This window comes from Nematolebias whitei, chromosome 4 (assembly GCF_014905685.2).
Source record: "Nematolebias whitei isolate Nwh7 chromosome 4, NemWhi1, whole genome shotgun sequence".
In the NCBI taxonomy this organism is placed as follows: domain Eukaryota; kingdom Metazoa; phylum Chordata; class Actinopteri; order Cyprinodontiformes; family Rivulidae; genus Nematolebias; species Nematolebias whitei.
Window position 1 is genome coordinate 6,414,453 of NC_056501.1, and position 16,919 is coordinate 6,431,371.

General features: G+C 42.1%; 1 protein-coding gene across 1 annotated transcript in view; it reads left to right on the forward strand.

The window, feature by feature from the left end:
• LOC119408786 (polycomb group RING finger protein 3) overlaps positions 1 to 16,919 on the forward strand; it is a 63,798-nt gene that overhangs the window by 21,933 nt on the left and 24,946 nt on the right. The window contains exons 2-4 of the mRNA XM_037675630.1: positions 2,911 to 3,017; positions 7,405 to 7,522; positions 15,603 to 15,699. Of these exons, the coding sequence (XP_037531558.1) occupies positions 3,003 to 3,017; positions 7,405 to 7,522; positions 15,603 to 15,699 (230 nt within the window). The 5' untranslated portion in view covers positions 2,911 to 3,002. The remainder of the gene's footprint in view (positions 1 to 2,910; positions 3,018 to 7,404; positions 7,523 to 15,602; positions 15,700 to 16,919) is intronic.

The window sequence follows — 16,919 nt, forward strand, 5'->3', positions numbered from 1 at the left end:
TGCCAGGGGTGGGCGGGATTTGTTAGGCGGGGTGGGGCACCCTCCTTGGCTAATGGTAGGGGGAACATTGGTCTAACTCATACCCACTGGAATATCTTGCATCAAAAACATTAAGGTTTACTTTCATTCCTTGCTCAATTCCAGTCCAGAAGAACGCTCATCTGTAAAACTACAAAACATTCACGACTTAAATCTTTCAGCAGCAGTGGACACTGGAGTACCGCTGGTTAATCCCTATTTGTGCATAATATTAATTCAACCTTTATTTATACAGGTTAAGTCTCAGTGAGCCTCAAGGACTCATTTACAAGAGACCTGATTTTGACAAAGAGTGATGACAACAGTAGACAATCATAAAAGAAAGCATATAAATTGGGAAAAATAAATGAAAACCATCAATTTGGTTGTCAATTAGCTGTGGCAGCCATCTTAAGTTAAAATGGCTCCAAGAGTTATTGACGTATAGATGTATATCCAGTGATTATTTCCTGAAAGTTTCACTCAAATCTGTCCAGAGGTTCTTGAGAAACTTTGCTAAAAGGCAAACAAATATTTTTTTTAAATCTGACAGCCCTTGGAGTAGAGGTTGTGGATCAGTCTCAGCTACAACCACACCAATCTGTAGGACAGTATCTGCAACACTGACTGACTTATAACTATTTTCTGACAGAGGTGGAAAGAGTGCAGAAAATTTGTACTCCAAGTACAAGTACTGTTACACTGTTTAAATTGTACTCAATAACAAGTAAAAGTATTGGTGTTATAAAATATTTAAGTAAAAATACAAAGTACTCTTTTCAATAACTACTCAAGAGTTTTAATTACTTTTAACCAATTGATGCTTTCTAAAAAAGTTAAGTCAGGTCCTCTGGACGTAAAAACAAACAAACAAACAAACAAAAAAAAATTGTAGAAACATTTCGTCTTTCATGTGGCTGTACTCAGTGACTTCTGATTTAAAAGTAGCAAAGTAGATTACATGGTCTAATTTGTACTTGAGTATGAGTAAAATTACACACTTGAAAGAAATACTCATAAAAGTACAAGTACCCAAAAAAATCTACTTAATTACAGTAATGTGAGTATTTATAAATCATTACTTCCACCCCGTTTTCTGATTGTTAAGGTCCACTGGCTGTGGCGGCCATCTTGAATCAGATTGAAGCTCATGTCAGATTTAACATTGAAATACATTTGACAGCTCTGGTCCGTGTTTGTGGTCGTTTCTGTGGTTGTTAAACCGGAGCGACTGGTTTCATGAAGTGCCAGTGATGTAACGAAGGACGGGTTTCCGTGGGGCGATCAAGGTCGATAACGAGGAACTCACTGCGACTCCATACAAAGACGGAAACCGTCATGGTGGGGAGGGAAAGAAAATCCCCAGAAAAACTGCTGATTTGCTTTAAATTATTATTTACCATCTGGATTTTTGTTAGCTCAGCTGATTGTTGTTCAGCACATTTTAGTGTTTTTTCTCTAGAAAATAAAAACGGCCTCCATGTAACCCCACAGACACTCCTGTGGAGATGACGTTGGGGTTGTGTTTCAGTGAAATGGTGTGAAGGAGCCCATCGGTGTGTTTTGAACCACACTTTTACTTCTACACCCTCATTTGCACAATATAAAATTATTGCAAGTGCTGCATTGAACCGACTGGTCATTTAATTAAGGTTAAGCCACGCTTTCGATCGCGGCCGCACACTCTCCATGTATGCGAACACTTCCGGTGGATTCTTCTTCGTCGGTGTTCGGCGGGCGGCTTCTACTTCCGTTTGGCGGACTAGGCATCGAAAGTAGGAATTGAAACTGAATATTTCGAACAATTCCAGGAAAAACGCACAGTTAGTCCCAGTTCCAGTCGATTCTCGATTGTCGATGCCCAACCCTAACCATCAGTCACATGCCGAAGTGTCCGTGGGCAAGACACTTGAACCCCTCATTGCCTCCGATGTGTGTCCCATTTGTATGAATGTGATCAATCGCTGATTAATCGTTGTACAGAATAGTAGAGTGCTGTATGAATGGGCAAATGAGGCACAGATTGTGCTGTAAAGAGCTTTGAGTATCTTGATAAGATAGAAAAGCTCTACAAGTGCAGTCCATTTACCATTATTCATCTCCGTCGCCCAACTGGGATAATATTATAGACTGATGAGCCAACAGAGATGGACCAGCGGCACTCGACCTGTTTTTTAACTTGTATGAATCACTGGGTGCCACGGTGGCTCAGTTGGTAGAGCTGCTGCCTCTCAGCGAGAAGGTTGCCGGTTCAAATCCCAGTCTGGGGGCCTTTCTGGGTGGAGTTTGCATGTGCGTGTGCATGTTTGGGTTTTCTCCGGGTACTCCGGTTTCCTCCCACAGAACAAAAACATGCATGTTAGGCTGATTGGTAACTGAATTGTCCCTAGGTGAGAGAGAGTGAATGTTTGTTTGTCCCTGTGTGTCCCTGTGATGGACTGGAGACCTGTCCAGGTTGTCCCCCACCTATCTCACAGTAGCTATGCTTACATGCGCAAAAGTCTTTGACCCGGATTGAAAAGTTTTCAGATTAAATAATTCAAATGTATCGTTTACATGGGCGCAATCTGTTCACGACGAGCTTTCACGCGCAGCGGGCTTTTATTCTGATCAGATATAAAAAGTTATTTTATCTGCATGTTTAGTTAAGAAGCTTTATTTTTTAACTCGCAGCTGAAATTTCAAAATTGTTTTAGCTTTGAACTTGATTTAAATAACAAACATGAAAAAACTTCTGCTCACGTGACACAGCATCTCATTTCAGCTGCTTCTCCTCGTTCTCTTCACCACCAAACTTTCAAGCTACGAAATCTTTTTTTTTAAATTAAACATTTAGATCTGATAATAAACCTTCTAACGGATGGATTGTTATATTATACTCTCTGTTTGCAGGCTTTGATGAGAGGCGCTCCGTGATGAGCAGCTAACGCTGTTGGCCGCACTACAAGACCAGACGTGGCCGCTGCTCCACCCACAGACCACGCATGGCGGTTTTAGGGGTAAGAGCCGCTCTGCTTTCTTGAAGTCGTTGTTGGAAAATGATTGGAGCTGGAGGGAAGTGTTGCCGTCGGCAGGTTTGTTCCCTGCTTTGTGGAAATCAACTGCAAAACACACGAGTCTAAAACTGTCACGGTGTCGACACAACCCCCGTAAAACTTTATTAAACAAAACCAAAAGTCTGGTGAGGCAACGCCATCGACTGCACATGAACGAGAGCTGAGGGACTTTATGGACGGGGCTGACGAGAGAAGTGGAAACACCTGAATTATGGACAACTGGGGACAGGTGAAAGTGGGCGGGGCCAGAGCTGAAGGAGCAGGAACTGACTGAGGAGGAAAAAAAACAAGTTCTGTAAAACAAATGAGATTAAAATAAGTCTCAAAATAAACCCTCTAACTTAAACAAGAGCTGCCGAGCGCTTGACTTTTTGATAATTTGTCTCGTTAAAGGAGTTGTTTATGTTTTTGTCTCGTCTAGACGCCTGCGCCGCTCTGCAGTCGGAGGATTTCAGGGTTGAGTCTGTAAATAATAGATGTCGGGCCTGGGCCTCCAGTGGCGTCCTGCCTGAATCTAAGACGCCACGGCTACAGAAACTTCAATAATGCACAGAAACGTGGGATAATACGACGCTGCATCACAGACCAGTATCTCATTTAGTGAGAATAAATGTAATTACTGAAGCAAGAAACCCAGTTAACACAATTCGACAAGTTTCCTTACTGCAGCCAAAGCTGCACCGCAAACAGATCTAGCAAAAGCATCAATGTCAACAAAATAAAACGAGAAATATATATATATATATAAAATATTTTTAAGTCTCAGGTGAAACAATGTAACAAAAACAAATATGTGAATACTGCGCCCCGTGGTGATGGAGGAGCAGGCACGTGTTCCTGTGTGAGGGAACTGTTTAATTTAAATTTAATTTAAATTCTATTTTAGCTATTTAAAAAAAAAAAAAAGTCCAACCAAGGACTGAGTTTGCAAATTAGCCTGTGGCTAGAAAACCTTTATACAAAACAACGATTGCTTTGTTCTTATCATGTAACATTGTTTATTGTGCGGTCCTTGATCAAATAAACTCGAATGAATTGAAATGAATGGATCTTAAAAAAAAAAAAAAAAAAAAAAAAGTTCAGTCAGTTCCTCTAGACAGATTCTTCTCGTTGAAACATTTGATCTTTTATCCAGACGACTTTGTCAGCAGTGTTGCCAGATCTCGCGATAGAAACAAGCAACCAGCTCTGTGAAAACGAGCCCAACTGGCAACCCTCCACATTGTGTAAAACAGAGGCCGTTTTTAAACAATAAACATGCATTTATTATGGCATCACACATAAACAACAGCAAAATTATGCTAAACACTTTGAATAACATGCTTTTAAGCTCTGATAAAAATACATTTTGCATAAACCCTGACATCTGTGTGTGAGTGGAGCCCCCTAGTGGTCGGCCACAGTATGAGTGTTTGGGGTGTGCGCCCACAGACTTCTTCGTACATGTCTTATGTGTGCGCCTGTCGCCTCGCCAACTTGGGCGGGAGAGATAAACAGGAAACGGGGGCGTGGAAGGGACAAACTACCTACTACCACTCGTCTTTTGCTTTATCGTGCGGAGCTGGGAGATAATCAACTAATTTCACTCGGAAAGAAAGTCAAAGGCCAAACTTCACGTTCAAAACAAACCCCCCAAAAAAACGCGACTCGCAAGCGACTTTAGAAAAAAACAAGCCCAAGTCCGCTTATAATAAGCGGACTTGGCAACTGTGTTTGTCAAGTCTGAGAAGCTGCGCTAACCTCAGTCTTATAATCAGCACCTCCTCAGAGTGGATCAACCAGTTTGTTGTTGGCGTCCAGAACCAGCTGTTCACATGATCAAGGAGGACCACCAGCCAAACATGGGATCATTAGTGCCCTGATGGCCGCTTGTTATTCACAGAGGGCTGAGTGATACTCACAATAACAGCATTGTAAGAGGGGGACAGTTGGACCGGAGGCTCCGCCCCTGTTTAATGATGGACGGTTTTTCTTCACAAAGATGGCCTCCTTTGCTTAACTGTCAAGGACGTGAACATCTTCATTCCTGAAAGTTGAAGATGAGCAGTTCATGTCGTGTTCATGTCGCTCACGTCTTTAAGCTTCCTGTAGCCTTTCATAAATCACAGCCGAAGCTGCCGTGTCCTGTCCAGACGTGAGCTTCAAGCAGAACCAAAAGAACCACGGAGGAGAACTCTGCTGGGCCGGAGCAGAGCGATGCGTTCAATGTGTGTCGGACGTCTTCCTCGTGTCTCTTACTATGTTGAATTAACTCACTTTAGTTTAAGTTTAATTTCATACCGTTTTCGTTTTAAAATGGTATTTACAAACATTTCTGGCGTGGCGGTGGGTTTGTGCGAGGTGACTCGGTGAGTTGATCCTGAGCTGCTGGTGGAGTGAAACCACGGTCAGTCACGCAGTTGCTCAACTCAAACGCAGCTTCTGCTTTCAGCGTCGTCACGTCTTCCCGAGCATGAATCACCGGCAGAGCTCCGTGTCGCAGCCTGTTCGCTGCCGCTGCAGCGTGTTGGAGTGAAGACTCCGCGCTGCCTTAAAAAGTAGTAATGAGTCGTAGCTGCCAGCTTGAAGTGACTCACCTGCCTCTTCGCTGACGACGCCTCAGGTTGGAGGCAGCAGGGATGATGTTGCCTGATCAAACTGCAGCGAGCGCTGAAGAACTTTAATGTCTTCCTCAAAGAAAGCAGATGGAGTCTGAGCACATGTGCCGTCAGGGAAGCGGGAGCCAGGCTGATGCTCTGCGTTCATAATAAAGTTAAACTGTGAATTTGTCAGGATCTGTTGTTGGCTTTGTTTACAAACCTTTGGGATTAGGTTTTGTGTTTTGGTTTTCCTGTCGCACAGCAAAAAGGAGGAATTGGAAATTCCCACCATCCATCCGTGTGTGCATGCTCGTTGTGAGTAATGATAATTAGAGAAAGTGCATTTCCTGTGAAAATGCAGTACTGAAGAACCTGTTGAAAAGCAGCTAAAATTAGCTAAAAACATGTTAGAATATAGCTGAAATGGAAGAAAAAGCCTAAGGTAGCAGAAGAAAGCAGAAAGAACACATATTTGATGAATTAGGATTAAATAAGCAGAAACAAGCCCCAAAAGTAGGAAATTAGCTGAAAAGCTGAAATGAGCTAAAAATAGCTGAAAAGTAGCTGAAAAAGCAGAAAGAAGCTTAAGCTACTAGAAGGAAGTGAAAGGAGCTCAAATGAGCTAAAAAATGTGGAGTTAGCTGAAAAATATAAATTTAGCACAAAACAGCTAAAGAGTTGCTGAAATAGCAGAAAAAGCTGAAACTAGCCGAAATAAGCTGAAAGGAGCGTAACAAGCAGAAATTAGTAGAAAAAAGTTACCATAATTAGGCAGAAAGTCTAAGAAATTGCCACAAAACTTGAATTTATCTGAAAACGGCTGTAATTAGCCAAGAAATGCTAAAAAGTTAGCTGAAAAGGTAGAACAAGCTCAAATTAGCAGATGGAAATTAGAAGAACACAAAAAAAATTGTAGTTGGCAGAAAGAATTAGAAACTAGCACAAAAAGTGGAAATTATCTGGAAAAAGCTAAAATTAGCACACACACAAAAAAAAAACCCCAGCTGAAAAGTAGCTAAAAAGGCTGAAAGAAGCTTAAATTGCCAGAAGGACGTAGAGAGCACATTTTTGCTGAATTAGGCTGAACAAAGTTTAAATGAGTGCAAAACATGTAGAATTGGCTGGAAAAGCTTACTGGGAAAATTAGCATAAAAACAGCTAAATAGTAGCTGAAATAGCAGAAAATGCTGAAACTTGCAGAACAAAGCTGAAAGGAGCAGAGAAGTTACAAGAAGCACAAAAATGTATGGTAGTTAGCAGAATGAATCTGAAAGGAGCACAAAACAACTGGAAAAGCAGCTAAAATTAGCTGAAAATAGCTGAAAAAATGTTTACATTTGCACAAGGAAGCTGAAAGAAGCTGAAACAGAACAAAATGTGATGTGAAAGGCGCAGTAAAAGGTTGTAAACAGATCTAAAGATTCGAAGGACGTAAAATGAGCTCATTTCATTTTCTATGAGAGAAAAAAAAAGTCTAAATATTTCAAAAAGCTAAAGTTGAAGAAATAAAAAAAGTCATAGCAGGATTGTCCTGAAAGAGCTGAACGTTGTGATTTATGGTTTGTTAAAATAGATTGAAAACTGCAGGACGAGAGACGTGCCGAACAACGTACGGAAGAAAAGTTGGTCACAGTAGAGTGAATGCTTCATAAACATTCACACAGTAATAAAGTTTATAAGTTTCTGCTGCTTTGATGTTCAAATAAAATCGTGTTTTAATCATAAGTAACCGTCTCTCTCCTCTTCCTCAGAACCCCGACATGCTGACGAGGAAGATCAAGCTGTGTCACATCAACGCACACATCACGTGCCGCCTGTGTGACGGCTACCTGATCGACGCCACCACCGTCACGGAGTGTTTGCACACCTGTAGGTCCCTCCTCACTCACTTGGCTCACCTGAGCACTCTCGGCTTCATCCGTCGCCGCCTCCTCCATGTTCTCCCTTCTCCTCGTGGTTCCTTGTTTTCTGAAGTTCCTTCCTGTTTTCTGCGGTTATTTTCCGAGCGGCGACGTCTGAGGAAACTCTCCCGGTGTTGCTGTTTTAAAAACAGAACGCCGCAGCAGTTCATAGAAACATCATTATTAAAAAGCTAATCTCAGTCGGCGTCTTGAACTCGAGGTAATTGCTCCAAAACTCAGGATCACGGAGCGTGTAATCTGCAGATTATATCTCATAAAGAAGAGGAGATGATCTCTCCTTCACACAGAGTTACATCATTAGCTGGGTTCAGTAAAGTAGGATAACGCCATCTGTTTCCTCCCTGCAGTCAGTCATTAGATTCTGTGACTGGGCCTTTGGTTTTCACACCAACGGAGACTCCTTCTGGCTAAAACCTGCCTTTAAATTACCGTAATTCTCAGACTACAGAACGCACCTGTTTAATCCGCACATACTAAATATAAGATAAAGCTTAATTTTATAGATAAATAAGATGCTCCGGTTATTAAGCCGCAGGCATCCACTGTTCTTTGTCAGGATCTGTGCCCAGCTCCGGTACAAGTTGCAGCTTTCTTGTTGTAGTACCAGAATCAGCCACCAGATGGCGTTTCACCCACTATAGCTTGCTTTCAACACACGTTCAGAACGACTGCATGATCGTCAGAAGTCTTCATGATGCTTCTGTCTACAAAATGAACGCAAGAACTATCTAAGCAACAATCACTGGACAGAACAGTGCCAAACGCCTACATAACCGAAATTATTTAAAAATTATATACTGGTAAATTTTACCCAGAAGTCTTATCGAGGTCATGTGACCGGAAGTCAAATAGTAACGGTAAAATATGATAAATATTTATTAAATTAGTATAATTGATTTGTATTGTTAAACACTTTTGGTAACAGCTGCTGTTTTTAAATGTACTTTCTAAATAAATTTAAACGGAAGAGTCTCCAGACATGGCTGATTCCCCCCCAGGGATGTTGGCAGGTGCTCCCTCAGCAGCAACATCAGTAGATTCATCAGCAAATGTTTCTGTCTCGTTGATCTCAACAGCATCAGCTGCAGAGGTTTCTTTGTCGGTAGCTGTAGTGGTCTCACCTGCAGCAGCAGGTGGGCTCAGCCCCACAGACGGCTATGGGAGGGGTCCTCCCTCCACTGCTCTTCGTCATTTTGTTTGTCTGGTCTCTTGGTTTGGGTGGTGGGCTGTTGACCACTTTTTGTCTTCTTAGAATAAGACATGAGACAGTTGAAGATGTGGACTTTCTGACGCACAGGGAGCACTCACTTTCTCTCTGACGGGCCTTGGCTTTGTGTCCAAGGTTTCCACAACGCCAACATTTGATGGTGGGACATTCCATCACCTGGTGGTCTGTTGCTTGACGGATAAAGTGCTGGCGACTGGTCCAGGGTAGATAATCCACCCATTGTATGGACCCAGAGAGATGGTTTTGGAATGTGAACAAAGTGACCAACTTTGTATTTTCTCACTTCGTACCAAGATCCCAACTGGGTTTCTTGCAGGTTGTAAGATGTCAAAATATATTTTCAAGTAGAATTCAACATCTTAGTATGGCATTCTACCAGCATCTACCTAAATTTAACCACGACTGTTGTCACATTAAACTGGACAGAACACTCAATGGTTCAGTCTTTCCATTAGGAGTTAGACTCAGTAAACCGTCAAACGGGGACCTCTTGCCAGAAACACAGTTTAAGATCTTTTTTATTTTATTTGGCAGATCAATAAATTAAGAAACATCACTGGGTGGTATCAAGGTGGGTTCAAACAACCGTTCTTGTGCCACCTTCTATTTTTCATATTCATTCAACCTTTATTTAGACAGATGAGTCACATTGAGCCTAGAAGACTCATTTACAAGTGAGATCTGTGTAGACAAAAAGTAGTGAAACTGGACACATGTAGGAATTGGAGGCGAAAAAATTCCTATCAGACCTTTTCTTCTTGCCCGAGAAGAAAAACTATTAAAAAACACCTCGCAAAAACAAGCACATCGTGACGTAGACATTCTGCAGAGAGGTGATAGAAGTTATACATTCGTATAATTCAGGCTTGCCCACAAATGGCAGAATATTGTGGGGTTCTCGATAAGACCATGGGAGAAGTATGCATTTATTTATGCCTGTTTAGTTTTTTCTGTGACCAGACATTTTGATGCAAAGTTTCTCTTGATCAGATTAAAAAGGTCTTTGCTTGTCCGGGTCATTACCATAGGTCTCTGTATAATAGTTTGTTTTATTTAATAATGGACTCACCAGGCAACAAATCCTACCCTGCTGCCATTAAATCCTCCCTGCCCAAATGGGAGGGAGGATTTACTATACAGTATATAAATAAATCTAGCATTTTCTTCATCATCTTCTTCTTTCGGCTTTTCCCTCTTCAGGGGTCGCCACAGCGACTCATCCTCCTCTCTCTTACTCCACCTCAATGCGAGTTCATCAAATAAATCTAAAATTTTGGCTTTTTTTTCCTGTTATATCAAACTCAAACCAAATCATGACTAAGGACTTCAGGGTTCCTAGCAACTATGGAAATCAGGGAAAACCTGGAAATTGACTTTCATGTTTTCCAGATCAGAAAATCCAGGGAACGTGAGAAAAACATTAAAAAAAAATCAGGGACAACTAAGATAATTTGAACACTGAACTGCTGATTAGACGATAACCTTTGAGGTTTTAACGTGAACACGAATTAATGTTTAATCCTTAGCATAAACCTTAATAATTGGCTGTGGTGGCTTTTCAGTATCTGATGTTATACAATATAATGAATTATTAGGAATGATTGCAGTATGCATTTATCCTTTGCCCGCCACTCAAGATGTTATGTTCTGAGCCTTTCGTGTGACTAAATTATCTCCAGGAATTTAAGGACTTACTCAAGGAAAAATCAGGGAATTTTATTTTCATGAAACGCTGGGAACCCTGAAAGTACCATTACACCCGTACATCAGTTACTGTGTAATAACAACTAACTATATATGGTAATAATAATATGGTAACTGATAATAGTCTATAATAATAGAGTAGGAAACGATGTGCTCATATACCTGCATATAGTGAGTGTATAGGTGTAAAATGGTAATTAAGTCTTAACATTGAAATACCAACCGCTGTAGATGAAGCAGTAATGGCTTGAAACTGAACGATGACAGCCGTGTACAAAGTGCGGGTACGATATGACCAGCTCCTACTTTGCATTATTTAAACTGGAGCGGCACAGTGGACCAGTTGGTAGAGCTGTTCCCTCCCAGCGAGAAGGTTGCCGGTTCAAATCCTGGCCAGAGGCCTCTCTGGGTGGAGTTTGCATGTTCTCTCTGTGCATGTGTGGGTTTTCTCCGGGTACTCCGGTCTCCTCCCACAGACCAAAAACATTCAGGTTAAGCTGATTGGCAACTCTAAATTGTCCCTAGGTGTGAGTGAGAGAGTGAATGGTTGTTTGTCTCTGTGTCCCTGTGATGGACTGGAGACCTGTCCAGGGTGTCCCCCGCCTCTTACACAGTGACTGCTGGATGTGGGCACCAGTGACCCCTGTGACCAGAAAAGGAAGAAGCGAGTAAAGATAATGGATGGATGGATCAAACATCTTGATCTAAGAACAGCAGAACTGAGTTGTTATGAAGCTGCCAACCAACTACCATGTACTTCCTGTTGAACCTCCTTTTTTTGTCCTAATGTCTCCATTTATGTGAAATCGTCACAAAAAAAAGTGGTTTTATAGTTTCTACAAGTTTGAGTTTGCAGCATTTCTAAGTTTTCTTGCCTGCCGTGCAGAAAGGAATCCTTGTTGGTGGGGTCATGGAGTTTACAGGGTTTTGCACCGTTTACTTCGCCTGCACATCCATTTACCCTTTGATGCTCACACGAGATCGAGTCAGCGAAGACCGCATTTACCGACACAGAGCTGATGATTGTTCTGTAGCATCCAACGCTCTGGATGGTTTTAGGTCGTTGTGGCAGAACAGACCAACCCCTGCTCATTTACATCTAAATCTTGAACTGAATACACAAGAAAAATAAAAACAGATCAAATGTTCACATTGAAGCCTGCAGTGCCGCAGCTGTTCACTAGAGGAGGCTGTTGCACCACGTATGGACACCGTTCATGATCCAGACGTGACGCTCTGATTCCCCCTCAGTTGGAGAAGGAGCTCCACGTTGCAGAGAGAGCTCCACTGCAATAAAAGCATCAGGCAGAGATGGATTTCATGGCACATCGGGTGCACAACACACAACGGTGTTCGCAGCGTTACGATAAATCCTCAGAAGTGTAAATATTGTTTAAAGGATCCGATCGTTGATGAGGTCTGTCTGTGATTCAGGATGGATTTGTTCTGCTGTCAGACGAACACCTGCAGGTTTTAATTACTTCACTTCTGTGTGGAACCGACGAACGAACCAAAAATAGCTCGACACAAAAAGGATCAGCAACTTAGTTTGTTGCTCCGTGCTCTTTATTGACATTTGCTGCTTTCTGTTCTTTTAAAATGCCGATTTGATCATTTTCATCTTTAAATTTGTCTCTTAGGAATATTTCTTAACATTTTTAAGACTAAAAAACTCATTAAACTCCCTGATCAAAATGAATATTAACGGTGCATTGCATACATTTTTAAGTCCAACCTGAATAAGAAGCATCAAAAGTACTTAATCTTTTATTTCTTATCCGTGGTCGGGTCACAAAAGCAACAGATCCAGCAGAAAAACCCAAACCTCCCTCTCCCCAGAGACGCTCTCCAGCTCCTCCTGGGAGACCCAGAGGCGTTCTCAGACCAGAGGATATAAAATCCCTCCAGAGAGCTCCGAGTCTGCCCCACGGCCTCGTCTTTGTGGGACATGCCTGGAAAATCTCCAAAGGGAAGCGTTCAGGAGCCAGAACCACCTCAGCTGACTCCTTTCGGTGCAGAGGAGCAGCAGCTTCTCATCGTATCTCTAAGACTGAACATGGCCGCCCTACAGAGGAAGCTCAAGGACTCTACCTAAATTAAAAAATGACTTTAAATGTATTGTTAACTTTTCCATCCCTCAGCTAGGAGTGGGAACTTCTGGATTGATTTAGCGTGCTGCGATGGTGAAACGATGCATCCATAACTGCACTTCAAACAAAATCCAGAGCACAAAGTCCCTCCGACCTTAAAGAAACCAAATGTTTTGCTCTGCGCCGCAGTCTAAAGTTCAAGTTCAAGTCAATTTTATTGTCATTCACATCACGTGTGGTACACGGGGTGAAACGAAATTATGTACTCAGGGTCCCAGTTCCACCCAACAATAGCAAAAATACAAAGTGTAAAAAGAAACGGTATTTAAGGATCTAAGATATAAACTAAGATTTACACTAAACGAACGCCAAAAAATCTAAGAAATAGGCTAAACCCTAATAATGTAAAACAATACGGCGTATCAACAGCAGCCCGAACATGAGTCTGTGATGAGAAGATGGGTACAAATGAATACAGTAGTGTGAGATAATCAGTGGCACAGATGTCACATATCACCAATTAAAGTGGCATTGCAGTTATTTAAAAAAAATAATTTCAATAGTGATGATCCTGATTAGAGATTCATGAGTCTAACAGCTTTAGGGTAGAAGCTGTTCCTCAGTCTAGTGGTTCTACACTTAATGCTCCGCAACCTTTTGCCTGAAGGGAGCAAGGCATAACGTGTGTGTGCTGGGTGAGTGAGGTCCTTCATGATGCAGGTGGCCCTCTTCCTGCATCTAGAGGTGTAGATGTCTGTGATGGTGGGGAGACTGACTCCAACATCTTCTGTGCAGCCTTCACCACTCTCTGCAAAGCTTTTCTTTCTGCAGCTGTGCAGCCTCCATGCCACACGTTGATGCTGGAGCACAGGATGCTCTCCACTGCACACCTGCAGAAGGAGGTGAGGACTGAGCTTCCCAGACCAGCTCGTCTCAGCCGCCTGAGGAAGTAGAGTCTCTGATTTGCTTTCTTGATCAGGCTGGTGGTGTTGTTGCTCCAGCTGAGGTTGTCATTCAGGTGCACACCCAAGTACTTGTAGCTGGAGACCACCCACAAGGTGTGTTTGTTCCTTCTGAAATCCACGACCATCTCCTTCGTCTTCTTCACATTGATGTGATGGTTGTTCTTCCTGCACCAGCTCTCCAGGTGTTCCACCTCCTGCCTGTAGCTGGACTCATTGTTGTTTGTGACGCATCCAACCACCGCTGTATCATCTGCAAACTTTACAATATGGGAGCCTGAATGGGTAGGTGCACAGTCATACGTGAGCAGAGTAAACAGGAGGGGCCTCAACACACAGCCCTGAGGGGAGCCAGTGCTGAGGGTTATGGTGGAGGAGGAGAGGTTGTGGATCCTCACAGACTGCGTTCTGTTGGTTAAGAAATCCAGGACTCGGTTGCATAGGGAGGGGCTTGAGCATCGGATACACAATAATGATGGCTTCAGAATAATTATGGTTTTAAATCTCCTGACATTTACATTTTTTTTGGAAGTGGGGTCGTCCATTTCCAGTTAGCTGAACGTTTCAACCTCAAATAAATCGTCACAAAAACTCGCTCGATTCTCATTTAGGTTCAGTTGACAAATGCTTGTGTGTGAAATAAAATAAACATTAAGAACGTCCTGTTCCAACCCTTTAGCAGTGCAGGTTGTTTACCTGCAGTCGTTGGGACCTTTTGTGAACACGATGAGACGCAGCTACACATCACCCCGACCTTTTTGACCTCCGCTGTGGAGCGAAAAGGCGGAACTGGAAATACCCTCTGTCCATTCATTAACGTTGTGAGCACAGTAACTTGAAAAATAGGTGAAGTACACACTTCCATTTTGGTGTTTTGCTGAGTCTAGACGCAAGAAAGTTTCCTTTCGAAGATTGGGTTGCCATGTCAAAATCCAAGATGGCCGCCCACCACTGTATACAAAGTGTGTAAATATGTGTGTGTAAGCCAGCCACCCCTATCATTTCAGGAAACTATGCTTTATCATTAAAGTCCATGCTCAATAATCCAGGTATACAATCCAACATTTTTCAGTCAGGTCATCTGGACAGCTTTTTTTTTTTTTGTTCTGAAACGTTTCGCCTTCGATCCAGAAGGCTTCATCAGTCAAGGAAACACCCAACACAAAACTGATTCTTCCCCCAACAGCTTACTCCAAAGTGGAACAAACCAAAGTGAAAAAAGAAACTGTCCAGATGACCTGACTGAAAAATGTTGGATTGTATCCCTGGATTATTGAGCATGGACTTTGTTGTTTTCAACCAGTTTGACACGACTGTCAACAAGGAAGAGGGCCGGCAATGGAGGAGGGGGCGTGACAAAGAGACCATCTTAGCACCAACATAACTGGTTTGTTCCACTTTGGAGTAAGCTGTTGAGGGAAGAATCAGTTTTGTGTTGTGTGTTTCCTTGACTGATGAAGCCTTCTGGATTGAAGGTGAAACGTTTCAGAACAAAAAAAAAAAAAAGAAACTGTCCAGATGACCTGACTGAAAAATGTTGGTTTGCTTTATCATTTTTATATTGCTTAAAAGTATAGTTTCCTCAAATACTTGGGGTGGCCCCAAGATTAATCTGTGGTGGTCAAGGCCACCATTGGCCACCCCCTGGCTCCACCATTGTTTCGTCAAGATCCGTCATTCTGCTCCAGTGTAACTCCTCTCCACTTGAATATCTTGCAGCAAAAACATTAAGGTTTACTTGTATTTCCTGTTCAACTCCAGTCCAGAAAAACACTCCTCTCGAAAACTACAAACATTCACTCTTCGCATCCTTCAGCGACGGGGGGACACCGATGAACTCCTCGTCAGAAATTTCGCTGTGCATTAAATAGTTTTTAGGGCATCAAGCAGATCGTCGTGCTGCACCGAGAAAAAGACGATTTTAAATGTATTAACGGCACAGAACGCCTCGTTTTTTATTTTATTTTAATTAAAACAAAACTAATAAAAACCGTCTGCCTGTTGTGTGCACATTTAGGTGTAATGTTTGGTCTGTGTGTGCAGTCTGCAGGAGCTGCCTTGTGAAGTATCTGGAGGAGAACAACACGTGCCCCACGTGTAGGATTGTTATTCATCAGAGCCATCCACTGCAGTACATCGGGTGAGTGAGGGACCGCCGCAGAGCTGCACGCACACATGCACACGCGCGCACGCACACACGCGCACAGTCTGCAATCAGCAGCTCCCTGCCTCTAACACAATAAACCGTGGCGGTTTACAGAGCCGATGGCCGTTTTCCATTTTATTTCTGCTCTCCTGCAGGAAACGAGCGGCTCCGGCTGCTCCCGTGTTTTTCTGACTGACGACACGTTTAACCTGAAATTATTCGCCGCCTCACTTTAAAACATATCACTGCCACGTAGTAAAAAATACACGGAGGTACCACGGTACGACAAAGATGCAGTGCTGCGCAGAGGTGTCGAGTCGTCCCTCGTTGGGTTCCGCTTTTAAAAAGCTAATTTATTGTAATCTTTTAAAGTGGTCCTCATCGGTAGTTTGAGCTGTTTTGCGACTAATAAAAGTTTTTAATGAGTTTTACCGAGAACAAAAAGAGACGATTGGAGCGGCTGAATCTCTGAAGTAAAGATGGACAGAGGTTCTAAGTTTTTCTGCTTTTATAGCTGGTTATTTTTCTGAAGAAAGTTATTTTACTTCATTCTGACTAAATGTCTTTAGTCATAAACAGCGTTTCTAAAAAGTCAAGAAAAGTTAAGAATTTTCAAGAAGTGCCTGTGACATCATGAAACAAACGCATAAAGTGGAAGAAAACATTAATATTTAGGAAATTTGGCAGAATATACGCAAATTTACCATTTTGTCACACAACTGGGTTGTTTTCGTTTTCGCTTGTTGCCGCCAAAGTGAAACAGGAAGTGACATCAAAGAGGAAGTTCCTCGTCTTTGTTTACCGAAACAATATTATTTGAACTCTTCGTCTCTGATAGAAACTCAAAATAATCTGAAAGTCAGATTCTTTGCTGTTTTCAGCCGTTGTAGCGATACTCTGTTCTCCTTTGTCATCACTTCCTGTTACTGACAGCACTTCCTGTTACTCTGCATTTAAGCTTCTTTCTGCTTTTTAAGCTACTTTTCAGCTGTTTTTATTTTTTTTTGTCAGCTGTTTTCAGATTAAGGTTTTTTGTGGTAATTTCCTGCTACTTTCAGCTTGTTATGCTCCTTTCAACTTAATTATGCTAGTTTTATCAATTTCTGCTATTTCAGCTATTATTTAGCAGTTTTAATCTAATTTTAGTTTTATCAGTTAATTACACAATATTTTAGCTGATTTCAGCTCCTTTCGCCTCCTGTTTAAGCTTCTTT